General features: G+C 43.0%; 1 protein-coding gene across 5 annotated transcripts in view; it reads left to right on the top strand.

Annotated features, from left to right (window-relative positions):
* Positions 1 to 15,388, top strand: part of TNS3 (tensin 3) — a 776,331-nt gene that overhangs the window by 358,771 nt on the left and 402,172 nt on the right. For all 5 annotated transcript variants that reach the window (XM_033930434.1, XM_033930433.1, XM_033930436.1 and 2 more), the window contains one exon: positions 13,168 to 13,232. In XM_033930434.1, coding sequence (XP_033786325.1) covers positions 13,168 to 13,232 — 65 coding nt within the window. The remainder of the gene's footprint in view (positions 1 to 13,167; positions 13,233 to 15,388) is intronic.

Below are 15,388 nucleotides of genomic sequence, written 5' to 3'. Positions count from 1 at the left end.
AACTGAGAGCAGGGGAAAAGGAGAGGCTTTTTTTTTTTCGCACGGACCGGCGGTTGAGGGAACAGTGCTCTTCATTAAAGGTGAGGTGAAGGGAGGGAGATGGCCGGGTGGGGATCGCGCGATCCTTGGTTGCCTCACTGCAGAGACAAGTCCATTCACCGCTCCACGGGGCGGTGAATGGCCTTGTCCCCGTCCCCGCAGAGGCCACTATTTTTTCTTCCCCTTTTCGGCGGGTTACCCGCGGGTAACCGCCACCGTGTCATTCTCTAATCTTACCCTCTAAACTCAATTTCATACTATTTTCTGATCTCAATCATTTTCTGAGTTATTAAATTTTTTTTTTTAAAACCCCACTCTGAAATGCCTTCGGAGAAGCATGATATAAAATCTGATGTATGGTTGAGAGAATCTTAAAATGTACTCTTTGCTGCATGAGTAACTAATGCAATGGTTTCAGCACTGGGGTTATATGAGTCATTCTTGAAACCCCAGTAATCAATCTTGCAGCAGAGTTGATTAATATCTGCAGTGCCCTCATCTTCACTTTAGCAACTCCCAGGTATAGCGAATTACAATAGTCCACCCTATTCAGGATTAATTCTTGTACCACACTACGGAAGTCAAATGCTGGCAACATAGGTTTTAATCTATATAACAACTGCAATTACATATAACCCACCCAAATTGTTTTCCTACGTACCTACTTACTGTACTGTAGCAAGATCTCTGAGCATAATCTATTTTGCAGTGCATTGAATATGGAGATTTTTAATTATTTATTTTGTATTTTTGTATCAATGCTGTGTTATGATTGTGTTTTTGCAAACTGCTTAGATTCTAAGCGGGTGATACATTTTAAAAATAAATAAAATAAGTAGGAAATTCAGCATGTTTTCCAGGGAACTGTCAGATTGCATGCTACTTTTAAAAATATATTTTGGTTGCTATATTTTGAGTATAAACATGTCAAAAGGACAGTTAAATTTGTGGGCATTACTTGCAGTCCATAAAGGAGCCACAAGATGGGACTGTTTTCCTAAATAAGACAATTTTTTTTCAGAAAAGTGCTTTCTATGTCTGGCGAGAGACGTTGGGTAATATGATCTAGTAATATTGTCATTTGTACAGAATTACATGGTGTATACAGGGCTTCACAGAAACACTCTCCCCATTCCTTGGAGGATTAGCCTAATGCTTAGAGCAGTGGCTATGAAACAGGGCATCCATGGTTTAAATCTCACTGCAGCTGTTTGTGATCTTAGGCTGGTCACTTAACCCCAAGCAGTGGCATACGAGGGTGAGTGGTACCCGGGGCGGTGGCGCCCCTCTCCTGCCCTCTTCTCTACCCCCGTACTCCTTGCCCACCCCACTTCCACACCTTTACCCCCCTTCCCTTCCCTCATACCTCTTTAATTTTCCCAGTGCGAGCAACATTACGAACTTGCTGCCCGTGTCATGTTGGTTCTCCCTCTGGGGTCACTTCCTAGGGGCGGGACCCGGAAGTGACATCAGAGAGAGTCGACATTGATGTGGGCGGCAAGTTCATGATATTGCTCACGCCTGGAAAATTAAAGAGGTATGAGGGACGGGAAGGGGTGCACGAGGGCGGCAGGGGAGGAGGTTGGGAAGAAGTAGCAGGGGCAGAGAGGAGGACAGGTGCTGCTGCCCCCACAAAGACGGCGCCAAGGGCGGAGCGTCCCCCAATTCCCCCCCCTTACTATGCCACTGACTCCAGGTATAGACTTAAATTGTAAGCTCACTAGGGACAGGGACGTACCTACTGTACTTGAATATAACTCACCGTGAGTCACTACTGAGCAAGGCATAGACTAAATCCCAAATCCCTCTGCTTCTTATAAGAACATAAGTATTGCCTCTGCCGGGTCAGACCAGGGGTCCATCGTGCCCAGCAGCCCGCTCCCGCGGCAGCCTTCGAGGTCCTTGACCTATAAGTTCCCACCATCTGAATTGTTTATGCCCTAATCCTGAAGTACCCTGTATAGTACCCCTCTATCTATACCCTGTAATCCCTTTCTCCTTCAAGAAGTCATCCAGGCCCTTTTTGAAACCCATTATTGTACTCTGTCCTACCACCTCTCCTGGAAGCGCATTCCAGGTGTCCACCACTCTCTGGGTGAAGAAATACTTCCTAGCATTCGTCTTGAATCTGTCTCCTTTCAGTTTTTTGATCTTATAGTCTACTCAAGACAAACCAACAAGAAGGGGGCAAATGTACAAAGGACGCTAAAAATTGGGTGTCAAATATTATAGAATACTAGCATAAATCAGCAATCATGAAGGTTTTTTGTTACTCAGGAGGCAATTGAGGGCAGAAAGAGTTTGGAAAAAGAGAAGAACAAGTTCATTTTGGGGCGCTGTAAGAACATTCAGAATATCTATAATAGGGAAATAAAGAGGGCAAAGAGATTATTTTTTGCAGAAAATAAAAAAGCAGGAGTTTCTACGAAACAATTATTCTCTATTGTATCAGCTCTAAAAAATGGGGATTCCAATAAAAGGACTAGAGTAATGCCAGAGGCAGATGAATTAGCAGATTTTTTTCTGTTCAAACATTTTGGATCTACAGTCAGGGTTGAAAAGCCTGCAAATTAGTCAAGCTGAACCGGTTAGGAACGATTTGGAAGAAATAAGTATAAATTTAGGGAAATCTAGTTGGTCAGTTTATCAAAATTGGAAAAAGTATTAGGTGCAATGCATATTACTTTTTGTGAATTAGACCCTGTCCCGTCAAAATGGCTTTCGAGTTCCAGAAATGGATTATTAGCTGTAGCTTTAATTATGATACAAAATAGCTTAAATAGTGGTGAGGTTCCTGCATGTTGGAAAAAAGCAATTATTAAACCGATTTTGAAGAATAAAGACTTAAGGCTCCTTTTACTAAGCCGCGGTAACGGCTTTAATGCGTGTGACTTTTAATCACGCGCTAACCCCTGCGCTAGCCAAAAAACTACCACCTGCTCAAGAGGAGGCGGTAGCGACTAGCGCGTCCAGCGGTTTAGCGCACGATATTAGGCGTGTTCGCCTTTGTACTGAAAAACCGATGCTGAAAAACTTGAGCACTAAGCACTGTTCTGTAAAGGGAGCAAGCCCTTTATAGACTAGTGTTTGACACGGGTCCTGTGCATAAGTTTTGCACTCTTGTGTGTATGCCTCCTAAACGCAAGTGCAAATGAAGGTGTCCAATTTAGGAGAACTTCAGGTGAATTTTATAAATCTGCGTGCAACTTTCTGGAATGCCCCTGGCCGTGTCCTCTTTTTAGATACATGGGGCTAGATTCACTATCCCGTTTTTCCGGGCCATCCGTGGCCAATCCCTCTAGGCCCGACAAATTCACAAATGGGAAAAATTCAAATGAGGGCGATTGGAGGAACGCCATCATCTGGCCGACATGGATCGCTAGTGTGCAATCCCGCGCATGCGCAGACCGTATGTAGATGGTCTGCGCATGTGTCAAGACCCTTCTGAGCCGCAACTTTTTAAAAAAAAATTTTTTTAAACTTTTTTGTAGCCCAGTGAGCCCAGCGAGTTAAAACCACGGGCTCACAGTGCGGGGAAGGGCTGGAGAGATTTGGGGCTGCAGGCAGGAGAAATCCGGGGACGAATAGGGTGGCGATTTGGGGCAGAACAGGCAGGAGAGATCGGGGAAGAGCAGGGCAGAGATTTGGGGCAGAGCAGGCAGGAGAGATCTGGGGAAGATTATCGGGGCGGCAGGCAGGAGAGATTCGGGGCAGCAGAGAGCAGGTGTGCAGAGAGCAGATAGCGAGCAGAGCTTCAATGGAGTTGGAGAGTCGGAAAGATGTTTGCAACTGGTCCCCAGCAGTCGCTTCTTGTGTTGGTCGGCCAGCCCAGTCGGTTTCAAAAATTTCTTTGGAAAATTGCGTCCCTGTCTGCGTGCATCCCTGTTTGCGTGCGTTTCCCTTCATTTTCATGCACGGATTGGAAGCGGATCGCAGGAGAGGTTAGTGAATCGAGCCGGAGGGAAATCTGGTCGCAAAGGGGTCGCAAACCGATCGATACACGATCAATTTGCTTAGTTATTCTAGCTCACGCAGTTGAAGTTAGGCACTGTGCTTTCTAGAACAGTGCTCAGTTGCACACACATTTTTAAGACTGCCAATTAACAACAGTAATTGGTTGTTAGCACCCAATTACTGATGTTTCCAAGCTCGTTAATCAGTTTGTTTGCTCATCTCTGATGCACTCACAAAGTCGGCCTCAGAAATTTGGGCACGGTATATGGAATCCAGGGGTATATGTTTTCCAGAATTCATTCTTCAGGTGTCATCCGTGCCAGAAATTTCAAAGGAGTTCAGGCTTGTTGTGACTCAGCCTCATACTGAAAGGACAATATGATTACTGCATGGAGTTCTTTCTATTTGTTCTCATCTCACATTTGTTTTTACTGCTGATTACACGCCCAGTATAACAACATTTTCTTTGCAGGTCGTAATGCCTTTTCTTGTACCAACATGGAGAAAGTTCATAGCCAATGCATACCTGTTTCCCTAATTAGGCAGAAGAGTTTCCCATGTTTGCTATAAAAAGACTGTTGTGTAACTTCAGTTATTGAAATAATTCATCTGTTCTAATTCATTTCAATGGCCACTTAAAGTGCACTATTTCATTTACTTTTCAATCTATGTTTTCTCAAAGATATTTGCCAGCTTCTGAGACAGAGTGTACGATGTTATTATAGGTGTCAGTTTAGCAAAAACTTTGTTTATCAAGTTTTAAAGCTATGTAGTCTTGAAAGCTCATTGAAGTCAGACTCTTTATGGTCTCAAAAAGAGCAGATAATAGATATCAACCTGTAAAGAACCAATTCTCAAATCCCCAGGCTTGTAAGGATGGAGAGCCCATAAGGATGAAGTAGGCAAACCTCTGTATAGTCCCTTGTTATAATCCAAGTGTGAATTTACCAAAATTTGGACTATTGTATGGTGATTATCTTCAGTCAAGAAGGGGTTAAGTCTACAGGCTGACTGCAATTTATAAAACACCATCATTACAACTTCAATCTGGGTAGTGCACAGTGGCACAGAGCGGGTTTGAGGTGCCCAGGGTGGTAGCCCTCTTTGCCAACTGCCACCCTATCCTTCCCTTCCCCCATACTCTTTAACATTCACGGCACAAGCAGCAGTGTTGTCAGATGCTTTTTTTTTTTTTTTATAACCCCAACCAATTACCTTGGAAAAGCAGCCCCAAAACAACCCAATGTATGAGGTGGTTCTGAAAAGTTCTCAGCCCAACTAACTTCAGTTGGGACAGTCTCCACAAAGTAGAGTCTGAACGTACTCACAGAAGATACAAAACAAAATTCATAGCCACAAAACAACCCTTTCTAATCGGATTCAAATTGTTCCACAGATCTGGAAGTTCACTAATACTCTACAGGGAGGGGATCGGACAGTGGCAAACCTAGGATATGTGACACCCAGGGCCAATAATTTTTTCCCTGGTCTTCCTTCTTCCTCCCTCCCTCCCTCCCTCCCCATCCCCAATTGAGTGCAGCATTGCTCTCCCCTTCTCTCTCTTCCTGTGTCACCCTGCAGTCAGCAGTGCAATGTTTACAGTTTGCTGCTTTGATCGGCGTTGGGCCTTCCTCTCTGCTGGGTCCTGCCTTCAAGGAAACAGGAAGTAGGCGGCACCCGGCAGAGAGGAAAGCCCGATGCCGACAAGAACAGCGAATCATGAACCGAAGGGGTGGGGGACTGGTCTTCACTCCCCGTGGTTTCCCATCCCTCTTGCTTCCGCTCTCTTCCCTCTCCCTCAAACTCTTCCACCACAACTCCATCCTATTGTCAGACTCGTGAGATCGCCCACCAAGTCTGCAGCTTTCCTTCACCTTTCCGTTCAACAAAAGTTGTGCCATGATGCAGCCCAAATTACCACACAAAAATCTAAAGCCAGCCCAAAAACCCACAACCCACAGTTGCTCAAAATTTCCTGCAATCAGCATTTCTAAGCAGCCTAATTGGGCGAGAAAACCACAGACCTGGCAACTAAGGCGAGCAGCAACCCCAACCTGCTGTTCATGCCAGCGTCGGTTCTTCCTCTGATGTCATTTCCTAGGCGTGGGTCAAGGAAGTGATGTCAGAGGAAGAGCTGATGCTGGCCCGAGCAGCTAGTTTGGATGGCTGATTGTGCCGCAAATGTTAAAGAGGTATGAGGGAAGGGAAGGGGTGCGCGTGTGCGGTAGTGGGGGGTGGGAAAGTTGCGAGGGTGGGGGGTGGAGAGGAGGACGGGTGTCGGCACTTCCACCAAGACAGCTCCTGCCCCTTACTATGCCATTGATGGTACATATGAACCAGTAAGAGATGCTTCTGCAAAACACCATAGTTCTTGCCACAGAGAGTCCAGAGTGTCATTTAAGCACCTCTGCCAGTGAACATCCTGCTGATTAGTTGAGTGGCAAGAGCTGCACATTCCCTGCAGAAAACCTGCATTGGGTTCTAGGCGAGGCTTTTGGGGTATTATGGGTATTAGGCCTAAGATGACCAGATAGCTCTAGGTCATAAAGACCACTCCTAGGCTTTTCCCAATTCCATATACCGGTAGCTGGTTTTAAGAAAGGTTTGGACAAGTTCCTGGAGGAAAAGTCCATAGTCTGTTATTGAGAAAGACACGGGGAAGCCACTGCTTGCCCTGTATTGGTCAAAAATGTGAACTGACTTTGCTGTTACAATAGTAACCTATCTATGGTGTGATCAAGATTTTTTCAGGTTACTCAGAGGCATGAAACTCTACAAGGAAGGGATATACCCTCCCAAGAATGGAACAGAGTTCACTTTCCAATCATTGTAACTGTTTCAATAAAGATCACACTTCAAGCTAGGATACAGATAAATAAAGAATGTATCACAATTTTTCAATGCTTCAATGTGTCATGGCTTTCTTTTCTTCATGAATAGTATTAAGTTAACATCACTGAAACTGGGTTAGTTATAAAATAATAACTTAACTTTATGAAGGGTTTGGGGTCCCAACGTGGCCCCGTTTCGCTTTCTTCCTCAGGAGACCCAATCATAAATTTGATAAAAGTCCTTTAAAACTCTGAATAATATTAGAATTGGTGATGTATAATTGCTTCTACAAGACAAAAAAATAACATAAAATCGGGTGTGAGAGAAAATGCCACAACCCACACCACGACAAAACTCATAGTGACTTGTAAGGCTAAGACTACGGGAGGAACTTTACAATGTACATACCACTGCTGGAATTGCTCTCTCTTCACAAAGTTATTCTCAAACTGCCAGAAAGAACACAGCGTCACCCTCCCGATTTAAATACAGATCCAAGAGGCTGAGTGTAAACATGTGACTAATGTGACATCATCAGATGGCTGATGCAATAATAAATCAAATTGCATTTGCACTGTCTTGCTATGAAAATATAAATACCACTGAAAAAAACATTTCAAGGGTCACAGTAAAAACATAATGATCCCCAATGCTGGATGAATATAAAGCATTATAGAAATGCAGATGTTATGATTAGATCACAAAAAGGCAGTCCACCCATTTCACTGTTCAATCCATGTGGGTGTAAAGTATTGAGGATAAAAATCCATTTCTGCTCTTGCTTCCAAAGCATATGAGCTACGTCTCCTCCTCTGATAGGGGCTATGACATTCAATATAGAAAAAGTAAGATCTGTAAGTTCATGTTGATGGTCTTGCCAGTGTTGAACCAGGGGGGCTTCTTTCACTCCCGTGTGGATCCTGCTGATATGTTCACCTATACGGGTCTTGATATTCCGGGTTGTACATCCCACATAGAACAGCTGGCATGGCCATTGAATAATATAAACCACTTGTTGGGAATTGCAGTCGGTAGCAGGGCATTTGACTTGGCTAAGATGATTGGAATATCTGGACATTTGCTGTAAGGTAACACAATGTTTACATATTTTAGTGTCCACAAGGTGAATGTTGCCCCGATATCCTGATAGCAGGTTGCCTAACAAACTGGGAATGAACCAGCTGTTGCTTGAGATTGCGCTGTTTGGAAAACGCAAACCTGGGTACTTCTTGAAATGCCTCATGAAATTGCATAATCCCCCAGTGCTTTTTGATAATACGTTTAATATCAAATGCCCGTACTGAATAAGGGAGGACACATACTAAAGTATCCTCTTCTTGTTTAGGGGATGAAGTTAGCAGTAAAGATCTATTGGCATATAACCCTCTCTTATATGCTTTTTGCACCACGGAGGGTGGGTACCCCCGTTGTTGAAATCTAAATTTCATTTCACTAGCCTTTTGAATATAGTCTTGAACTGTAGTACAGAGCCTTCGGAGATGCAAAAATTGTCCCACAGAGATGTTATTTCTCAAATGTCTGGGATGAAAACTGCTGTATTCCAACAAGTTGTTTCTGTCTGTAGACTTACGAAAGATGGTAGTGGAAAAACGACCTTCCTGTAGGCAAATTTGAATGTCCAAAAATGAAACCTGTCTTAAATCTGTATTCATGGTAAACTGTAAGTTTCTGTCACAAGAATTCAACCACATGAAGAATGTATGAAGATCTGTAGATGGTCCTGTCCATACAGCAAATATATCATCAATATAACATTTCCAAAGTAAAAAGTCCTTCCAAAACCTTGAGGTGTATAAAAAAGTTTGTTCAAATTTGGATACATATAGGCACGCCACGGAAGGTGCCATTTTAGCTCCCATGGCAGTGCCTTTAATTTGTTTGTAATATTTGGTATCGAACTGAAAATAATTCATACTCAAAGCTATATGTGCTAATTGTAATAGAAATTCAATCCTGCTATGGGATAACTCCAATGCTAATAATTCCTCCTCAATAATAGCTACTGCTTCATATTGTGGAACATTAGTGTAAAGAGCATATATGTCCAATGTAATCAGTGTAGCGTGTGAGGGTACATTTTGATGTTGAGCTAAAATGTTGATCATGTTAGCTGAATCTAATACGTAAGAAGGAGCTAAGGAAACTTTATCACTAAGGTAGGTGTCCAGTATAGCGGACAAAGGTTCCAGAACAGATCCGATACCTGAAACAATAGGTCTGCCTGGGGGACTTTGGAGAGACTTATGAATCTTTGGGACGAAATAGATGACAGGAATTCTTGGATATTTACACAAAAGAAATTTAAATTCCTTATCTGTGATGGTTCCTGCTTCCAATGCATGAACTAAGAGGTGCGATATTACATCTTGTATGTAAGGAGTGGGGTCTTCTTGCAAAGGAGTATAGTAACTCTGGTCAGATAATTGGCACTCAGCTTCAGCCACATATTGGTCTATATCAAGGGGCACCACACCACCCCCTTTGTCCGCTGGGCGGATAACAATAGTATGATCTGAAATAAGAGATTGCAAAGCTGTCTGCTGTGCCCGTGATAGATTATATTGTATTTTACGTGAATCCTGTTCTAGAATACTGATGTCTCTCAATACTAGATTTTCAAAGGTCTGAATATGAGAATCCACTGTCCCTGGTGGGCACCATGTGGATTTAATTCTCAATGTATTGTCACTGGAAGATGACAATATATTGGGTGATCCTTCTTGATGGAAAAAATGTTTAAGTTTACATTTCCGTATAAACTTAAACATAGAAACCCTGGTGTCAAAAGAATAGTATGGATTAGTGGGCACAAAAGATAATCCTTTATTTAACACAGATAGTTCTGCAGAGCTTAAAGATCTATGTGAAAGATTAAATACATTGGATGTTATGGTTGGACCCAGCTGTTTTTTGTTCTGACTGGTCTGCGGGTGTTTGATGGTGGTCCCCCCTGAAAATGGACTGACTGAGTTTTTTTGGGGCCAGAAGATGTTTTTTTGTCGTCTTCATTGTAACAGCAAAGTCAGTTCACATTTTTGACTAAAGCAATTTCTGACTTTCCCTAGTTTTTACTAGTATTACCCCCGTGATATCAGAAGGAAATGCCCTGTATTGGTAGCATGGAACGTTGCTACTCCTTGGGTTTTGGCCAGGTGCTAGTGACTTGGTTTGGCCACCGTGAGAACGGGCTACTGGGCTTGATGGACCATTGGCCTGACCCGGTAAGGCTATTTTTATGTTCTTATGTACTTGTGGACCTGCTGAGGAAATTGGATTTAGAAGTGTACAGATGCAATGGAAGTAAAATCAGGACTGGATTGAGCCTTTGTCATTTAGCACTGAACTACCTTCTTACTTACGTTAAGAAGAACTAGTTCTGCCCTCCATTTATTGTGAACTATAAGACACTTCACTGTCAGTGGGGATTACATATCTAATTGTCATCAGTCTCTATTAATTTTATTATTCTAGATAATTTTCTTTAAACCCTTACATTAACTTCAGAATACTTGTTAGTATATATACTACAGTATAATCTCATTATAAAAGACTTCGAGGGACCTGGAAAAACAGTCCGTTATATCCAGAGTCCGTTATATCCAGAGTTGCAGTTTTTAAAAACTTTATTTAGGTCAACTTGAAACAACGTTTAATCAATGAACAATAGTCACAACAATATCAGCAACCATCAAGAACAAAACTCAGCAAAACATTGGTATAGCACGAAATGATTTGCAAAACCAGAACAGTAAAAGATGTTCTAAATCATGGGTGCAAAATATGTTGATCGCGTGATAGACTCGCGTTGCCTTCACAATCTACCGGGCCGATCAGCCTCCCTCTCCCTCAATGGAATGCGCTCCCGAGAGAGGTGGTGGAGAGTAAAACTGTGACTGAGTTCAAAGAAGCGTGGGATGAACACAGAAGATTTAGAATCAGAAAATAATATTAAAGATTGAACTAGGCCAGTTACTGGGCAGACTTGTACGGTCTGTGTCTGTGTATGGCCGTTTGGAGGAGGATGGGCAGGGGAGGGCTTCAATGGCTGGGAGGGTGTAGATGGGCTGGAGTAAGTCTTAACAGAGATTTCGGCAGTTGGAACCCAAGCACAGTACCGGGTAAAGCTTTGGATTCTCGCCCAGAAATAGCTAAGAAGAAAAAAAAAAAAAAAAAAAAAATTTTAAATTGAATCAGGTTGGGCAGACTGGATGGACCATTCGGGTCTTTATCTGCCGTCATCTACTATGTTACTATGTTATGTTACTATGTTAAGTTCCGGGCCAGCCAATTGCTGCCTGGCTGGCCCAGAATGTCCCACCGACAGCAGAATTGACTTCGGGAAGAGGAATGCTGGTCGGCCCGATGCAGGGAAGCAGGGAGAGCTTGGGGCGCCGGTGGCTTTGGGGCCTGTTCCCCGATGGCAACAGTGGCTTGGGGGAGGGCAGGGAGAAAGAAAGAAATGGGGCAGGCAGAGAGACAGAAGGAAAGAAGAGAAACAGAAAGAAAGAAAGGGGGCATGAAGAGAGAAAAAATAAAGGGAGGCAGGGAGAAAGAAAGGGCAGGGAGAGAGGAAGAAAAAGTTGGGGGAGAGAATGAGGTCTGGAGGAGAGGAAGCATACAGGCTGAAAGCATACAGGCTGAAAGAAGGAAAGAAACAGTGGCAACAGTGGCTTGGGGGAGGGCAGGGAGAAAGAAAGAAAGGGGGCAGGCAGAGAGACAGAAGGAAAGAAGGGAAACAGAAAGAAAGAAAAGGGGGATGAAGAGAGAAAAAATAAAGGGAGGCAGGGAGAAAGAAAGGGCAGGGAGAGAGGAAGAAAAAGTTGGGGGAGGGAATGAGGTTTGGAGGAGAGGAAGCATTCAGGCTGAAAGCAGGGAAGAAAGATTGGATGCAGTCAGAAGAAGACAGTGCAACCAGAGACTCATGAAATCACCAGACAACAAAGGTAGGAAAAATTATTTTATTTTCAATTTAGTGATCAAAATGTGTCCGTTTTGAGAATTTATATCTGCTGTCTATATTTTGCACTATGGCCTCCTTTTACTAAACCGCAATAGCGTTTTTTAGCACAGGGAGCCTATGAGCGTTGAGAGCTGCGCGGGGCATTCAGCGCAGCTCCCTGCACTAAAAACTGCTATCGCAATTTAGTAAAAAGGGAGGGGGTATATCTGTCTATTTTTCTATGGTTGTTACTAAGGTGACAGTGCATAGAGTCATCTGCCTTGACCTCTGTGAAAAAAACCCGGAATATAAATGATAATTAACATTTTCTCTGCGTACAGTGTGCTTTGTATTTTTTTAAATAATTTTATTGTTAGTAGATCATTTTGACTTGGTCATTTTAAAAGTAGCTCGCAAGCCCAAAAAGTGTAGGCACCCTTGTTCTAAAGCATTATGTTGGACTGTACTGGAAAGAAAAATACTCTGTCATTTTCTTCTGGGCTGCATTTTCATACTATATCACCGGCCTGCCAGGCGACTTGTAGGCGGAGCCTGCATGTCCTTTATAGCCGAAGAAAACTACAGCTAAAAGCGGCTCTGAGGATCAAATTGTTTGTCCGTTATATGCGAAAGTCCGTTATATGCGAGTCCACTATATGCAGTGATTTTCTGCATGTTCATAAAGGCACACGGCCGGGACCAGCGCATCTCGTCCACTATAAACGATATTCTGTTATAAGCGAGTCCGTTATAACGAGATTATACGGTACTTCTAAATTGCTTTGAAGAGCTGCCAGGGTGGTACTTAAAATCAAGACATAAATAAGAGACCTCAGTGCATTTCTGAGGAAACTTGGAGAATGTTGAATGAAAAAAATGACCAATACTGAAAATGAAAGGCTTTGTCAATCCTGTGACAGCACGTGAGAAATACTGAAACAGAGCCTAATATGCGACAGGGGTATGAGGTCACAGTAGGAGGGCAGGATATAGGGGAGCATTCTACGTGAGCCATACTGGCACACAGAGCTGGGTAGGCCAGGTGCACATAACAGGCGTCATTTAACTTTCCCACAGCTGAAATGCATTCCACTGCAATTTCACACACACATGAACTCAACTCAAGTACATTGGTGCGTCAGAACACATTGCATTTCATAACCAATGAATGAGAAGTTCAAATAAGGCCTGTCTTGTAATTGTATTATTGACCAAACTAGATAAAAGGTAATTATGTCTTAGTACTTTGACTGCTTTTAGCCTGAGCTATCAACTTTCTCAGAACATACAATACTAAACGCACACCTTGTTTGTGATTCGCATTTGGCAACAGCGCTGAAAGTCATGTGAAAACATGTATACATTTTTTTTTTCTTTTTCAGGGTGCCAAAGGAAGGATAGGAGTAGTGATATCATCGTATATGCACTTCACCAGTGTGTCTGCAAGGCAAGTCAGATTCATTTTTCGAAAGCTTGCACTGTGAAATAGAGATTAGAGAGCTAGCATATTGAGTGATTATTTTTATGTTTGTATTTACGTCGTAAAACGTTCCCTCCCAGTCACAGAATGTAATGTGCTCTGTAGTAAAATCTGTTAGTAGTAGCAGACATTGGAAGCTAGTGAAGAAGAAAATTCCACAGTTAGAATAAAATAATGTTAGATCACATATATGGTATTCTGTGTTACGTGGAAGGGCATTTTCGATATGACCTCTAAGTCCGACTTTGCATGTTTTGAGAAAAACATCCAAAGATTGTGTGGAGAAAATGCCCATTTTCGTGCCGGCAAGATGTCTTTTTTCCCTGAAAATGGCCCAAATAGACGTTTTGTCCAGCTAGACATCAATTTTTTTTTTTTTTTTTTTTTTTGCCATTATCAAAAAAAAAGTCCAAATTAAAAACTTCCAATCCGAGCTATGTTCATGTAGGAGGGGGCCAGCATTTTTAATAGACTGGCTGCACAGACATGCCAGTAGAGCAGTGGGGCACCCCAGGGGGTATGGCTCTGAACTTCTCATTAAGGGCTCCTTTTAGGAAGCCGCGTTAGCGGTTTTATCGCACGCAAGTTTTTTAGCGTGCGCTAACCTCCACGCTAGCCGAAAAACTACCGCCTGCTCAAGAGGAGGCGGTAGCGGCTAGTGCGGCCGGCAAGTTAGCGCGCGCTATTACGCGCGTTAAACCACTAACGCGGCTTCCTAAAAGGAGCCCCAAGGGTGCCAGGTATACATCTCACCATAACCCCTGTACATTATGTGGCGAGCTCTCCAAAACTCCCCCAAAATGTACTTTACCTACCTATCTACCACCCCAGTAGCCCATATGCCTGCAGGTGTCACCTGTATGGCAGTACAGTGGGTTTTTGGTAGGCTCACACTTTCCACCACAAGTGTACTAGTTAGAGTGACAAATGGGCCTGGGTCTCCTTCTCTGTAGAAAACCAAAAAAACCCCAACAAACTCTGTGGAGTGATGATGTTCCTAAATGGACTTTATTTGAAAGTGTCAAAACTCCAAAGGTACACTGAAATCATCCACATAAAATAAATTCATCCACATAAAAGTAAATCATCCACATAAGAGCCTTAAAGGACCTAGTCCGCTAGGGATACAGGACCCAACACAGTCCGCGTTTCGACAAAAAGTCTTCTTCAGGGGTCCCTGGGGGTCCTATAAAGGTGAGTACGTGGGAAACAATTGTGTGGTGAGCCGGAAGTGAGACACTTTCCTACCCCCCACTACCGCACACGCGCAAATGCAAGCAGTATCTCACTTCCGGCTCACCACACAATTGTTTCCCACGTACTCACCTTTATAGGACCCCCAGGGACCTCTGAAGAAGACTTTTTGTCGAAACGCAGACCATGTTGGGTCCTGTATCCCTAGCGGACTAAGTCCTTTAAAGCTCTTATGTGGATGATTTATTTTTATGTGGATGGAATTATTTTACGTGGATGATTTCAGTGTACCTTTGGAACTTTGACACTTTCAAATAAAGTCCATTTAGGAACATTGTCACTCCACAGAGTTTTTTTTTTTGTTTTCTCTGGATTTTCTTCTTTGTGGATATTTTGGGGTCAATTCCTTTTGTTTTCTCCTTCTCTGTAGTCCACTGCAGGGTACTCCAGAGACCTGCTTGCAGCTCTAGGACTGGCCAAAGTAACAGTAGCTGTCATAGAGACAGATATGTGCTGCTTCATGCAGATATTTAGGGAGGGTGGTCAGTGACAGCTGGAGGAGAGTGTGGGGGCCATTTTGCCATCTCTCCAGTGGTCATCTGGTCAGTTTGGGTACCATTTTTGCCCTTAAAAACAGGTCTAGTCCAAAACGTCCAAATTGTGCCTGTACGTTTTATAGTGTTTGATTATTGCTGTGAAAGATCTTTACCACACGTTAAAACTAGTTGCAGTTAGCGGGGAGGGAAGTTATTTACGTGGCTTACTGTTTATCACAAGTCAGGTTTTTTTATAACATGGTCCCATTATATGCAATGAAACCCTGCGTTAAAATAACACAATTTGTGGTAAAAATAACCTGTCTTATCAGGTTATAATTTCTTCCCTAATTGTCATGCCACTACAGTAACAGTAACCTGTGTGCATGCTAA

The sequence above is a fragment of the Geotrypetes seraphini genome, chromosome 2 (genome assembly GCF_902459505.1).
Source record: "Geotrypetes seraphini chromosome 2, aGeoSer1.1, whole genome shotgun sequence".
In the NCBI taxonomy this organism is placed as follows: Eukaryota; Metazoa; Chordata; class Amphibia; order Gymnophiona; family Dermophiidae; genus Geotrypetes; species Geotrypetes seraphini.
This window is presented reverse-complemented; position numbering and strand designations above follow the sequence as displayed.